Source organism: Rhincodon typus, chromosome 23, assembly GCF_021869965.1.
Source record: "Rhincodon typus isolate 14 chromosome 23, sRhiTyp1.1, whole genome shotgun sequence".
NCBI lineage: Eukaryota > Metazoa > Chordata > Chondrichthyes > Orectolobiformes > Rhincodontidae > Rhincodon > Rhincodon typus.
The window spans coordinates 4537846-4552123 of NC_063354.1; the positions used below are offsets into that span (position 1 = coordinate 4537846).

General features: G+C 43.6%; 1 protein-coding gene across 1 annotated transcript; it reads right to left on the reverse strand.

Annotated features, from left to right (window-relative positions):
- Positions 1-315: 315 nt before the first annotated feature.
- On the reverse strand, positions 316-13624 carry LOC109929544 (axin 2 (conductin, axil)). Its single transcript, XM_048611053.1, has 7 exons — positions 13405-13624; positions 11807-12312; positions 8893-9078; positions 7590-7826; positions 7183-7284; positions 4575-4745; positions 316-2330 (listed from the first exon to the last, which is right to left on the reverse strand). The coding sequence occupies exons 1-7, from the start codon at positions 13519-13521 to the stop codon at positions 2204-2206; spliced, it is 1446 nt and encodes a 481-aa protein (XP_048467010.1). The 5' UTR covers positions 13522-13624; the 3' UTR covers positions 316-2203.
- Between the last annotated feature and the right edge of the window lie 654 nt (positions 13625-14278).

The following is a 14278-nucleotide window of genomic DNA, read 5'->3' on the forward strand; positions in this document are numbered from 1 at the left end:
CCTGTTGGGCAGCTATTGGGGATATCATGCTCTCTTACCCAAGGTCTGCTTTCCTTCTGCTCTAACCTTTCTGGTAGTTCCTTAGCTATTCTGACTCTCTGATATACCCAAATCTCACCGACTCTGCCAAAAGCTTCTCTGCCTTGTTAGGCTTGCCTACTCCTGCTAAAACCCCTTTAAAATCCACTTCTCCAACCACAAGTCAGGAAATTAAACAAATTTAGTGGAATAAAAACAGAGCCATAGGACTTAAAGCAACAAAAGGGTCAGGACAATAAATTAATTTGAAAAATATAAAATTTTAATAAAGGCTACATCTCTGAATATATACATAATTATTGTACCAAGGACTCTTAAATCAAACTCTTTTGTAATGCATAATTTACAGAAAGGAGAAGAAAATGGCACAAAACATGGTTGCAACACTCAAAAAAAACGCATACAAAATATCTTTGTACATAAACCCTTCTTAACAAAGGGAGATGTGACCCTCAAAGCAGGGTGAGACACAGTATTAATAATACCATGCAGGCACAGGTACTGTACAGGATAAACAAGAAACACTAGTAGTAGTGTGTAAAACTTTAACAATTTTTACACAGTTATCATACAAATTATGTCCAGCAGTGTGGCAAAGGTCAGAATGATAGAGTGCGTAGGATGGGAAGGGTTGATACTGGGGTCTGGCCCCTTAACAAGACATGTATGTTAACCGTTTACAAGAAAACACCACATGCAGTAATTTCTACCTCAGTATGTAAAATTAAATCTTCCCTTCAAACTATTAATTTAATCCTACAATGAGGTGCAACTGGCAGTAGAGAGAGAAAAAAAAACAATCCATCCTTGCTGGAATCTTGATATAATTCTACAACATTTAAGTTTGTATATGGTTCTCAGTGTCTGAAAGTGGAATTTGTGGGACTGAGCCTCCAGGCAAATGGCAGAGTGTAAATTTCAGTTTTATAACGGATCACATTCCCAATATGGGTTTTCTTTCTCTCTCCAGGTGATAAGTTAATAAATTTGCCACCCCATTTTCAGCTCTCTCTATTTCAAAATTCTCTTTGGAGATTGAGAGTTTAAATTGCATATGTGAGATTTGTGACTTTTTCACCAATGCATTGGTGAGAAGGTCTATTGCTGCTACTTTTATACATATTAAGCTGTTGATTCTAAAGGAGTTTATTGTTGATGTTATGCAATACAATTACAACCCATGAAGTTGAACAGAAAACAAAAATCAACTCCAATCCTGATGTCATATAGTTGTGAGGCGTTGATTGTTTATGCCAGTGTCGCTCTAGGAGGAAGCTCTCTGCTGGGAGCAGAGTTTGAATCAGGGTTGGGACTAGGCAGCTGCCACACTTGTCCTCCATTGATGACACATCTGAGTAGGCCAAAATCTACAATATCTGCACACTCACTCACATTACAATCCACATCTACATCACTGTAGTAGCTTTTAAAGTGTTAGAGTGGGAACAGGAAAGGGAGGGGATGGTGTGTTGGGGACGAAGGTGCAAGATTTCTGTGGATTTTCCTGGATTTGAAAGGCACTAGGCTCCAATGTAAATGCTGAATGGAAAATTGACAAGGCAGGACTGGTTGCCTCTTCTGCCAGACCATTAAGACTTGGTGATAGTTCCGGTACAGATACAAAGCAGTGTTACATTAAGACAGTCACTTGTTTCAGAGAAAATTCACAGCCAGCTTCACAATTTCACTTTAAATACACCAGAGAATGATAATTGTTATTATCATTAGTGTTATTGGAAAAGGGGAAGAACTGTCAGTACCGTCAAAGAAGGGAAAAGAACTGTCACAAAGAGCAGCAGTTGCTGGTACTAGTGGAAAAGTATAGCTTTTCCACAACTCAAATACAATAAATAGCAGGACGTGTCATTGAGCATGGACTATACACAGTATCTGTTCATATACAGAGTCCCTCAGGAAGCCACAGGATATCCACGAATACCTGGATGTCTGTAAATAATCAATAGTGGTCATTCTTATACAATGAAGCTCAGTATTTTCATATAAATATTTTTATGATCTTTACATCCTATGTAAGGCAAACATCACTACAGCTTCAAGCCCGAATTCCAGTACCTCACAGCTTATTTCATCCTTCTATAATTGTTCATAATTTGAATGCTGTTAAAATGCCAGAAGTCTGTTGATTTTAGTCCTTTTTAAATGATCAATCGATTCGTTCCACTTTTCCCAAGATCTTTCCCTCATACATGGGCAGTGTGCTATCGTCACTCTGAACTTCTTCAAAAACTGCCCCACAGTCAAACTCATTGCTGGCTCGTTTGAAATAATACCTGTAAGAGAAACAGTAGTTAGAACAAAAGAAGCAAAAGGGGGGCAAAGAGAGGGAATGGGAAAAAGAGAAGGGTACTAGATAGAGGAAAAAAAAAGGATAATATCTTGGGTATCATAATCTTCTGAACATATCTGTACCATTGCTAAGTTTGCCTGATTCTGTCCCACCACAAGTCATCCATGTCCTTATTTAACTATTCCAGTGCATTCTTGGGTGATCTACCATAATCGACTGAGATCTGGGAAGTTATTTAGCACTCTGTTCTTTCTTGCACAAAATCCCATTCATCTATCACTCATCACATACATTGGATCCCAAACCTTTCAATATTTATTTTACAGCCCAAAAACCCTTAGATATCTGTATTCGTTGAATTTTGGCCTCTTGAACACCCACTGGTTTCTGTGGGTGGAGATTTTTTGTTTGATCACAATTGGCGATTGGGAATGTCTCAAATTTTAGGAAGTGCTTTTATTCTCAAGCTTCTGCATCAAGCTTGAATGCATATCCTCAACATGTAAAATCAGTCATGAACTGACACAATAGGCCAGCATTTTAAAATGCAATATAAACAACTACATTAAAACGTTCCAGAAAAATTTAAGAATACTGACTTGATGCAGTTTGATTAATATTGCTGGAAATAGGTTTTATCACCAAAAAGAATTTTAATTAGCTCTAGTCCATGTGATCTACTCAATCAAATCAGTGACTAATGTGATTTAACTATCTTAAAATTAAACAAAAGCATTTACTAGTTACATTAGGGGATAGTGGTCAGCTTTAGTAAATCAACATTACATTACAAGTGTTTGAAAAGATTCTACTTAGTATTCTAGCATCCAAGCAACTCACTTTAAAATATAGAGCTTCTGAGGTCCTACGGGAATAATTTGATGGTGTTTTAGGTATGTGGCAAATTTAATAGGTGGGATAGCTTTCAGCGGGGTGCTTTTAAAAAAAAAATCACAAAACCTCTGATTGCACAGCATGTAACCTGTACCTGAAGATCCCATGAAATCCTAAACCAGTTTGACCAAATTTGGGTGAATTGCCTTGAACAAAAAGAAAACAAATGAGTGGAAACTCCAGGCCAGTGTGCATTTTTATCCCCCTCTAGCAGGTTGATGCTGGTGTCTCAAGATGCTAAGAATACCCTTTCATTGAACCAACATCAGCCTCTGATAACACTGCATTAATAAGCGTGATTTACATAAATCAGTGATACAGCTTTGTACACATCTGTAGGAACAGAGGGAATGAAAAATACCTAGGCAGATCTCATTAAATCAAAGAATTTGACAGCTGACCTGCTTGCCTCTCATCTCCAAGCTCAAGAAAGAAAAAAAAAATCAAAGAAATTGGCTTCAAAGAGTTGCTTATTTCACAGGCCTTAAAAATAGCAAACACAAAATCAAGGCCAGATGTTGAGGAAAGTGGTGAGCACATAGGTCAATTCCAGGCCCTACACTCAGCTGTTTCTCTGGAGTCACCTGCACCATCACACCCAGTCTAAACCAATTCGCAAAACAATGCTGGAAGAAAAATGCACGAACATAGAATAATGGGGCAGAGATTTTTCATTATGGAGTGAGACAAGGGCCCACTGTGGGGAAACTTAAGGAGTTTAAAAATTATTATGTCAATATTACCTTTATCATAGCCAAACGTCCCAAGGAACTCTCAGGAACAATTATATGAAACAATGTTTGACACCAAGCCACATAACGAGATACTAGCACAGGTGAAAATGGTAAGTTTAAAGGAATGTCTTCAAGGAAGACAGTGAGAGGTAGAGGTGCAGACAGGCTTGGGAAAGGAATTCCAGCTACTGGCAGCTGAGGGCACAGCTGCCATTGTGGACTGAATAAAGCCGAGGATGTACAGAAGGTCAAAATTGGAGGAGTGCAGATATATCAAGATATTAACCTGGAGGAGGTTTAGAAACAGACGGGAACAAGCCATGAAGAGATTTGAAAACAAAGATGAAAAATTTAAATCCGAGACAACAGTATACCAAGAGCTCCTTTAGTTGCACACCAACAACTGATTAAAAAGGACAAGCCAACATAACTCTGAAGATTAACCTCCTCACAGCTACAGATGGCTTCAAAACCCCATCAGGAAAAGCCAGAAGAACTACATACATTCAATGGCACAACAAAATCTCCTACACCTCTCCTTCCTCAGTCATTCCCTGGCTAACCCAGATCTCAAATCCCAACATTGGGCATTGCTATACCTGTAATTTCCTTTCTTACTGAGCTGCTCCTTAAAGTGAGCCAGGGTCAAGCTGTGACCTTTCATCATCCTCCGGTATGGAATGTCCTCTCCGCAGAAATAGTAAGTGACAACCAACTCACTGCATGGAGCCAGGTTCACAGGTACTGCTTGCTTCTTTGCTGTTTTGTGCCTGTGGAGACAGATGTGACAAAAATAAATCAAGTCAGTGGCATCAAAAGCCAAGAAGAGGAGGTGCAGTTTTCCAACAGAGAACAGAGTCTCAGATAGGGAGAGGTGTCGTAGACCTTGTCTGACCAGAACAGTGCCCAATTTGCTGATCCTAGCCAGGTCTGCCAATGGGATGAGAGACATTTTCAGATTAGGGTGAGGGGGTTAGAATTCTGGCAGGCTCACTGCTTCATGGGTCTCTGATATTTACAGGTGTGTCTACTGTGTGGGGAACAGAATCTTTCACTGTTCTAATATTGTCTTCTGCCTTGCCTGAACTTTTAGAAGGAACATCTGCTTTACAAGATGACGGGGGTCTTGATCCCTTTGAGAAGGAGTAGGATTTGGAGACGGGAAATGTCACGTGTTGATTTTCTGTCACATCACGCAACCAACAATGTGTGATTGGAGCCATGTGTCTCCCAGTGGTCAGTTCAGGCTGATGTCTGTTCATTAAACCTGCTTAAACTGGAGAACAGGAACAGGCAGAGAAAACTGCACAGCAGCAACATTTACTTGCAGGATTCTCAAACAGTAGCTGATAAGTGGTGGGGTTCATGCCATTCAGAATGCAGACAGGTACTAACTGAAGAAAACATCGAGATAGTGTTTCCAAATCCAGGAAACACCTACTGAATTTAAGTGGAAATCAGTTTGTGTAAAAGGCTGTGGAGCCAAGCGGCAGAAACTCCTGAATTTAATGTTAATAAAGTGAGAAGAGAATGACAAGCAGTTTGTGTAGTTAAGAAATTGCTAATGTTTTGGTGAAACCATGATTAACTCAGGAATCACTGTCAGATTTGGCTCTCCCGTTCAGCAGTGATTGTTTTTGAGGGGTGAAATTCACACAATTAGATCACAGGGCTTGGGCAATCCAGTATTTCAACTTCAACTTTCAGGGAATTTTGTGGCAAAATTAAGCTTATCCAGTGAAGAATAAAAAGCCACCTCTGGTGGCTGACTTCAAAACAAACTCACTCATTGCCACAGATGGAAGGACAGAGACAGATACAGACAGCTGAATGGTTATTATTTTGGTCTTGCTATCTCAGGTCTATTCTCCCTTTCCATGCATTCTGGCTCTATAATTAGTGAGAAGAAAGCAGCTACTTTATTTGCACCCTGTACACCACTCAAACAAACGCTCATTCCCTCTGCCAAAGAGGCACAGTGGCAGGCAATATGCATCACCATCAAGGCTTTGAGACAATCCCTTCCAAAACACACAACCTTGACAATCAAGGAGTACAAGAGCAGCAATTACTTGGGACTGCAAATTCCACCTGCAAGTTCCCCTCCAAGCCATCACCATCCTGATCAATAATCCTGTTAAGCTGCATGGCTGCTCCAAGAGTTTGTACACATTAGCATCAGCACACTGATTGCAGCATTGACTTCTGTTTCCAGAAATCATTGCCACTCTCAGACCTCGGAAGCCTGCACAACTGGAAAAACCTTAGAAGGAACGTTGATCCTGATGTGGAAATACAATCAGCGATCCTTCATTCTCACTTGGTAAACCTCCTACAACTCCCTGTGCTAACACCTTTGAGGATGTACCTACGCCATACAGACCTCAGTGGTTCAAGGTAGTGGCTCACCATCACCTTAAGGGCAATTAAGGACAGGCAATAAGTGTGGCCCAGCCATTCATCTATGAGATGTGGGTGCAATGAGTTAAAGATATTCTAACCTCACTCCTCACATTTTACTATCTTCCCTGAATAGGGAAATTAAAACAAGGACTTGCAGCAAAACAATCTTTTTCTATCAATACATATTGTTCTGTATTGTAACTATTGTAACTACTTATTTTTTACAGTTATAGTTTAATTGCTGTGGACATGGAGACAAGGTGTTAACTGCAAAAAGCAGATAACGGACAAACACAGGTTAAGATTTCCTTCCTCTCAGCTGCCATATTTTTAATTTTTCAAGGTGTGAGAAACTTGTTAAAAGTCCTTTGCCATTCCCTTCACCATAGTGTCTTACTGCAAATGTGGATTAGTGAGAATTGTGCAATGGTCAGTGAATAATGTCATGCCAACGTATAAAACATTCATCCACTGCTAACTCCAGTAGTGACTCTTGTCTCGTGTTAGCACATTGCACTCCAGTGGCCCTAGTTTGAAAGCTTACTAGCAGCCTGGACTCCTCCTCCAGTGCCTTTTACTGGTAACAGGATATCAGCTGAGACTCAGCTACAATGCTGTCATGAGTTAAACAGCAGCCTAAGGACCAGTGATATAAAAGTGGACTAGACCTGTGTTCATGATCAGAGCTGGACCCCAACACATCAGCCTCGACTGGAAAGGAAAGGGCAGTAAACGACAAAAAAATTTCTTTGAATTCAGAATTCAGATCTCCTCAAACTGGGGAGCACAGAACGAGTTACTTACTCTTCTGTAGAAGTGAGGAAACCAGTATTGGACAGAGACTGGCTCATTCCTTGTGATTGAGTTCCGTGATTTCTGTCTCGCTGTAAACTTGACGTTGAGTATCTGAGAAACAATAAAAGACAATGTCAGTAGGTGAGAGAGATATGGACAGAAAGATGGGATAGTTAGAGAGAGAGTGAGAGAACTTAGTTGGTGAGACAGTCAGTGCACAAAGGGACAGTTATTGAGTGTGAGAGAAAGTCTGGATGGTCAGTGAAAGAAAATGCAAGTAACAGCTGGCATACGAAAAAGTGCATGTGAGAGAGTGCAAGAGGAAAGAGAGATGCACACAACAGCAACAGTGAACGTCAAAGATAAAACATTTTTTTAAAAAACACAGAAACAAGAGGTAAAAGTGAATTCTGTACCTTTGTTTCTGAGTTTTGGAAACTTTCTTCTCCTCTTCCAGCCTGCGGCGTGCTTCTTCTAGTTGAGCAAGTGTGTTTGGTGGTGGAAGTGGAGGCATTGCCGGGTCCTGAATGAAGGGGTGGGATGGCTGAACAATGCCCCTCTGATGGGTACTGCCAACATGTTGACGATTGGTACGCTCAGTTGCATTTCCTCTCGGGCATTCAGTGACACTTCCTCTCTTCATACATTGGACACTATAGAGAGAATTGTTTATTATGCCCCAGTTGCAATCAATTGTCAGTAACCTACTCTCCCCCTCATTCTTCACATACATTTGTGGGAAGGTGATGGCCTAGTGGTATTTTCGCTGGACTGTTGATCCAGAGACACAGATAATGTTCTGCGAACTGAGTTCGAATCCCACCTAGGTAGATGGTGGAATTTGAATCCAATGAAACAAAAACTGAATTAAGAATCTAATGCTGACTGTGAATCCATTGCTGATTGTCGGAAAAACCCCTCTCGTTCAATAATGTCCTTTAGAAAAGGAAACTGCCATTCCTACCTGACCCACAGTAATGCGGTTGACTCTTAACTGCCCTCTGGGATGGATAATAAATGCTGCCTGGCCATTGATGCCCTCATCCCGTGAATGAATAATGAATAAAGAGCTTAAACCAGTTTGAACCCTAGAAGTCAAGTGGTCTGGGGAGCCATTCATGTTCCTTCCTGATCTGACCATTTTCAAGCCTGTATTTCCGTGCAAGAGCCTATGGGTGACACATGTAGGATCTTTCTGCTCCTTAAACAATAGCAAGACCAAGATCTTCAGCTGGGGACAGTTTCTCTGTCAAACCTGACACCTTCTGCTCATTGCCCTCCCTTGACTTTTTGTTTCCAGCCAACTGGAATGTGAATTTGCAATCAACATGAAAATATTTTCTCTTTTTATACTCAATGTGCAAAATTGCAAAACCCAGGACATTCATTTCGTCTTACAAAGAAACAATCTAAATACTTCAGGGTAATGGCTCTCACAGGTGATAAGAGGAACATCACACATAGCTTGACACCATTCCACCAACACATCCAAGTGCTCCCTCCTCAACATGATTCCACTAATGCACAGCACCCACCAATGACACTGTTCCACTGTTGCACTCACTCCCAACCCTGACACTGTTGCACTAACACACCATAGCTCCCCCAACATCTTTACTGACACACACTACCTCATTACACAAACACATATACTGATGTCTGCATGTGCTCATCTGCACAGTACAAAGCAAGAATTCAAAGAAGTAGTTCCATCTTTACCTGTGGGACCTCTGTTTGTTGGGTTGTCGTTCACTCTCCAACATCCACTGCCACACATTCTGTGTCCGGTCTGTCTCTTCACAGGGGAGCTGGGGACTGGAAAGAGGCAGAGCTCCCTCACTGGGAATTGGGCTGACACAGTCCATCACCTGTGTGCTCCTCCTGGCCAGAGTACTGTTCTTACTGCTGACAGTCAAACAAACAAACAAACAAACGAGGGAAAAAGTCAGTCAGTGGAAAGCTTTTAATTTCTGCTATTTAAAATGCGAGGACTACCTGCACCCCCACTTAACTTCACTCTCTGCTTCTCCTTAAGATACTCCCAGACACACATGCAGGTACAGATCGAGAGGTCCCCACCTACCCAGTAGCACACAGGACAATAGCGTGTAGCCTCAGGTACGATGCAGTGTCTCAGTGCAATCCACAAATTTAACTCCAGGATTCACTGGGTCTTGTTTCCCCACCTCCCTACCCACAAACCAGAGACACATGCAGTTGGTTACCAGCCTCCCAGGGCCCACAGCTCTTCCTGGGTCAAAAAGTTGGGAAAACTGCACTAGGAGAAGGCCATTCAGCTCTTTCAGCTTGTTCAGCATCATTCATAGTGATCATGTCACAGACTCCTAACCACCCAAGTTTTGCAGTAGCTGTTTGGTACCTTGTGTGTTGTATGAGAAGGCAACGAGGGTCAAGAATTGAGACCTCTATTGTGGACAGTCAGCACTAATGCCAATAATGCCCATGGTGAGGCCTCCAAGGACATTAACTGTTACTGAACTATAATAGCCACACCTCTCAATAACCATGTAAATGGACAAATTATGAGCCTCATTTCCCAAACAAGTCAGGGCCCGTTGTGAGTTGGCAGCTCACTGTGGCACCACCACTAGCACCATCACTGACAGCTCCCCCACCCTGAGAAACAGTGACAGAACTGTGGAGGGACAGGGCCCAGGGACAGAGCTTCATAGCAGTATCATCTATAAGCAGCCATCAGAACAGCATGGTCAATGTTGGCCATAGTTACAAATGTGTGTGGGCCACAGATTAAATACAGTTTTGTGCAGCCACTGAAAACAGTCACAACTACGAGGAGCTTGAACAGTTCATCCACTTCACTAACATCTTCCACCCCAACCTTAAGTTCACCTGGACCATCTCGGATACCTCTCTCCCCTTCCTGGACATCTGTCTCCATCTCTGGCATCCACCTGGAAACCGATATCCATTTCAAGCCTACCGACTCTCACAGCTACCTAGAATACACCTCCTCTCACCCACCTTCCTGCAAAAAATGCCATCCCCTATTCCCAATTCCTTCTCCTCTGCCGCATCTGCTCCCGAGATGAGGCATTCCACTCCCGGACATCCCAGATGTCCTTGTTTTTCGAGGACCGCAACTTCCCCTCCACAGTGGGAGAAAATGCCCTCGACCGTGTCTCTCGCATTTCCCACAACTCATCCCTCACACCCCCTACCCGCAATAACAACCAAAACAGAATCCCGCCTCGTTCTCACATACCACCCCACCAACCTCCGAATCCAACGCACCATCCTCCGACACTTCCGCCATCTGCAATCTGACCCCACTACCAGAGATATTTTTCCCTCCCCACCCTTATCTGCTTTCCGGAGGGACCACTTCTCCGTGACTGCCTTGTCCGCTCCATATTCCCTACCACCCCCGGCACTTTTCCCTGCAACCACAGGAAGTGCTACACCTGCCCCTACACCTCCCCCCTCACCCCCATCCCAGGCCCTAAGAAGACCTTCCACATCAAACAGATGTTCACCTGCACATCTGCTAATGTGGTATACTGTATCCGCTGTTCCCGTTGTGGCCTCCTCTACATTGGGGAAACCAAGCAGAGGCTTGGGGACTGCTTTGCGGAACATCTATGCTCGGTTCGCAACAAACAACGGCACCTCCCAGTCATGAACCAGTTCAACTCCCCCTCCCACTCCTTGGACAACGACATGTCCATCCTGGGCCTCTTGCATTGCCACAAATGATGCCACCCGAAAGCTGCAGGAACAGCATTTCATATTTCGCTTGGGAACCCTGCAGCCCAAGGGTATCAATGTAGACTTCACAAGCTTCAAAAGCTCCCCTCCCCCAACTGCATCCCAAAACCAGCCCAGCTCGTCCCTGCCTCCCTAACTATTCCTCCCACCTCAAGCCCCACCCCCATCTCCTACCCACTAACCTCATCCCGCCTCCTTGACCTGTCCCCTCCCTAACTCCCCACCTACATTCACCTTTATTGGCTCCAACCCCGCCTCTTTGACCTGTTTGTCTCCTCTCCACCTATCTTCTCCTTTATCCGTCTTCTATCCGCCTCCCCCTCTCTCCCTATTTATTTCAGAATCCCCTTCCCCTCCCCCATTTCTGAAGAAGGGTCTCGACCCGAAACGTCAGCTTTCCTGCTCCTCTGATGCTGCTTGGCCTGCTGTGTTCATCCAGCTCTACACCTTGTTATCTCACAACTACTTCATAGTCTGTTTGATAGAAATAATTAACATAATTACAGAATATCTTGCATGTTTACACTCCTTGGTGTTTGCAACGTGTTGCTGAGTGTTCCTGATGGAGAGACCAGCAAATCCCATTTTCCAACCCTTTCTGTGCCAGTCTCTGCTGGATTTGGCACTAGACCGAGCTGTAATTGGCCTCAGTGCCTCCGAGTTAGGGGACAGATGGAATAAAAATACATCAGCATAACTCCATCCTGGACAACATGCTCACATCTTGGCAAAGAGGCTAAACTGTGATTCACGGCCTGGTTAAGCAGCCGACCGATTCACTATGCTGATTTCTGTGTATGCAGGGTCTGAGTAGGAGAGGGAGCCTGCTTTCCCTCAAGGCAGATTTTTAAAAAAAATTTAAAAAAAGAAAAAGATGAGAACTTACCCAAAGGGAAACTGTTCCACTTGATGTCCCGACATTTCAACCTTGGGGTGAACACTTCGAAATTTGGTGTAGGAACAAAAGTCTGTGCTGTTTGGACAGAGACACTGCACTTTATGAGCAGCCTCGGTTTCAATCTGTTCCTTTGTCTTGGGAACAGCGTGATGGTGAATGTAATGATGGTGGACGTACTTGGTACCCTGTTTGGAGACACACCCTTTGTTGGGAACACCTGGAGCTGCCGTTTGGGTCCCCAGGGCCATTTGAAACTTTGCCCCTCGGAGACAGTCTGGTGTCTGGGAGGGAGGAGAATATCGGCCCACACCTGGCGATTGGCAGCCTGGGGTTTTCAGTACTCGTGACAAGTGGTCATCCAAAATGGTCTGGGGGTCGTCGTCACAGCTTCCAGAGGGCAGGAGGGCCAGTGGCTGCAGCTGATGCTGGGGGACTATGGGTTCCATCTCTGTCTGTGTTGTTATTGTGGGAAGCTCACAATCTTCACCTTCATCCTGTCATCAAACAGAAATGGACATCTTGTATTCACCGAGCGTACAAAAATAATTGCAACAACACAACATGTTCCCTGCAACTGACAATCCTCAACCCTCCAAATGACTTACTGAATCGTTACAAGTGCAGAAGACAGACACTCGGCCCATGTTTGTGTCAGGTCTCCAAATGGGCATCGCACCTTGCGCCTTCTTGGAAGCAAGTACATTCTTCTTTTTCAAATAACTATTTAATTTCCTTTTGAAAATCTGATAGAAGCAGGTTCAATCACACTCTCGGGCAGTATTTCCCTGACCCTATCCACTCACTGTGTGAAGGGGTTTCTCAACATTTTTGTTTCTTTTGCTAATCACCTTAAATCTGTGCTGTCTCAGTGCTGATCCTTTCAAAAGTGGGAACAGTTTCTCATTTACTCTGTCTGGGGATTTCTCACTCCAGAAACTCAGATGCCTCCAGAGCCTCCCTTCACCAGTTCGGCAACTCTTCCCTGCAGCGTCACCTCTTGCTCTCTTCTACCCACCTTTCACCAACAGCCAATTTCAAATGGTCCACTTAAAGCTGCTCATTTTAAGCCAATTTCCTGGTTGGGAATCCCCTGAAATCACACACACATGTCCTATTTTCAAGGCAGCACAGACCGAAAGAGGGTGGGGTGTAAACTCAGTGTGCTTTGCTAATACAGGCAGGTGGTATAGATTATAACTACTCCCCCTTTCAGTGTGCAGAGCCAGATAAACATAGACCCCCTGCCCTAGAAAGGGGCAAGTGCTTTGACATGAGCCTATGATTATAATGTAAGCACTTCATCACTGCAACCAAATTGCTCTAATTTCCAACCATCATCAAAAGGGACTGAGGGACAACACTGTCTGATCAAACTGACCAAAACAAGGGATCTAAAAAAAAATCAAGCTACACTGAGATGAGTACAATGTTTAATGCAGTACTATGTGCTAGATGCATTTTAAAATGCAAATCTGTCATGCTGTTCTCAGTCTGTCTTGGGGACTGCAAGTTTCTAGAGATTAAAATTAAAACAACTTTCTCTTCTCCTGCCCCACCCACAAGCTCTAAGTGGTAGCAATCCCTACCTCTTTGATCTGCTGTAGTCTCTCCTCCAAACTGTCCATGGTGTCTCGCTCCCGCTTGAGCTTCTCCAGTCGAGAGATGAGCTGAGTGGCGAAGGCTGCTGGGTCCACAGGCGTCATCTCCTTCGGAAGGCGATGAGTTCTCTACATGAAGAAAAAGCATAACAGATAGACGACATTTAGCTGTCCGTCCTTCAGCTTGCACATGTTGGGGAAAAGGTGGAGCAGATAGAGTACACTGGACAGGAGAAAGAAAAAGTGAGAGCGAGAGAGCGAGAGCATGTGAAAGGAAGGATGAGAGACAGACAATGAAAGAGTGAGAAGAGAACGTCAAAAGACCAGGAGACAAAAAGGAGGGGGAGATCGCCAGCGAGGAAGAAAACAGAAGCGATGTTTTTGTCTTTTCCTTTTAAATGCGTGTGTGTCTTTGGGTAAAGCTAGTTTCTCTGCTCATTGCAAAGAGCTGGGGATTTTATGTGCTTCTTACAGTGGCCTCATGGAGCGACATCCTTCCCAGCGGCTCTGGCCTAGGGCGAGAGCACTCAGTTGTCCTGCTCATTCCCTCTGTAGTACAACCAGCTCATCAGTAGCTTCAGAGTCTCGAGCTTCTTCAAAGACAGTGTTGTCTAACATCAAAAAACATGAAGGTGGGAGGGAAGAATCTTTAACTGAAGTGGGTTATAAACAGAAAATGAAAATTAAAAAAAAAAGATGGAGGGAAGATGGAGTCAACGGGTGCAGATCAGAGAAAACGTGGTAATTTATTTCCTGGCTGCACGCTGAGTAGCTTTGAGGATCTGTTGGCTCAACAGCTCCTGTGTTCTTTTTCACTCCCTCACTCTTCACTTCTGTCTTCTTTGTGCAGCGTGAAGAGAAT

Coding starts and splice junctions, on each gene's coding strand:
- LOC109929544 (XM_048611053.1), bottom strand. CDS start 13,521: ATGACGCCTGTGGACCCAGCAGCCTTCGCCACTCAGCTCATCTCTCGA. Junction 9,079..11,806: donor GTGGAACAGTTTCCCTTTGG/GTAAGTTCTCAT, acceptor TTTGACTGTCAG/CAGTAAGAACAGTACTCTGG. Junction 2,331..4,574: donor AGTAAGAAAGGAAATTACAG/GTATAGCAATGC, acceptor TTTCTCTTACAG/GTATTATTTCAAACGAGCCA.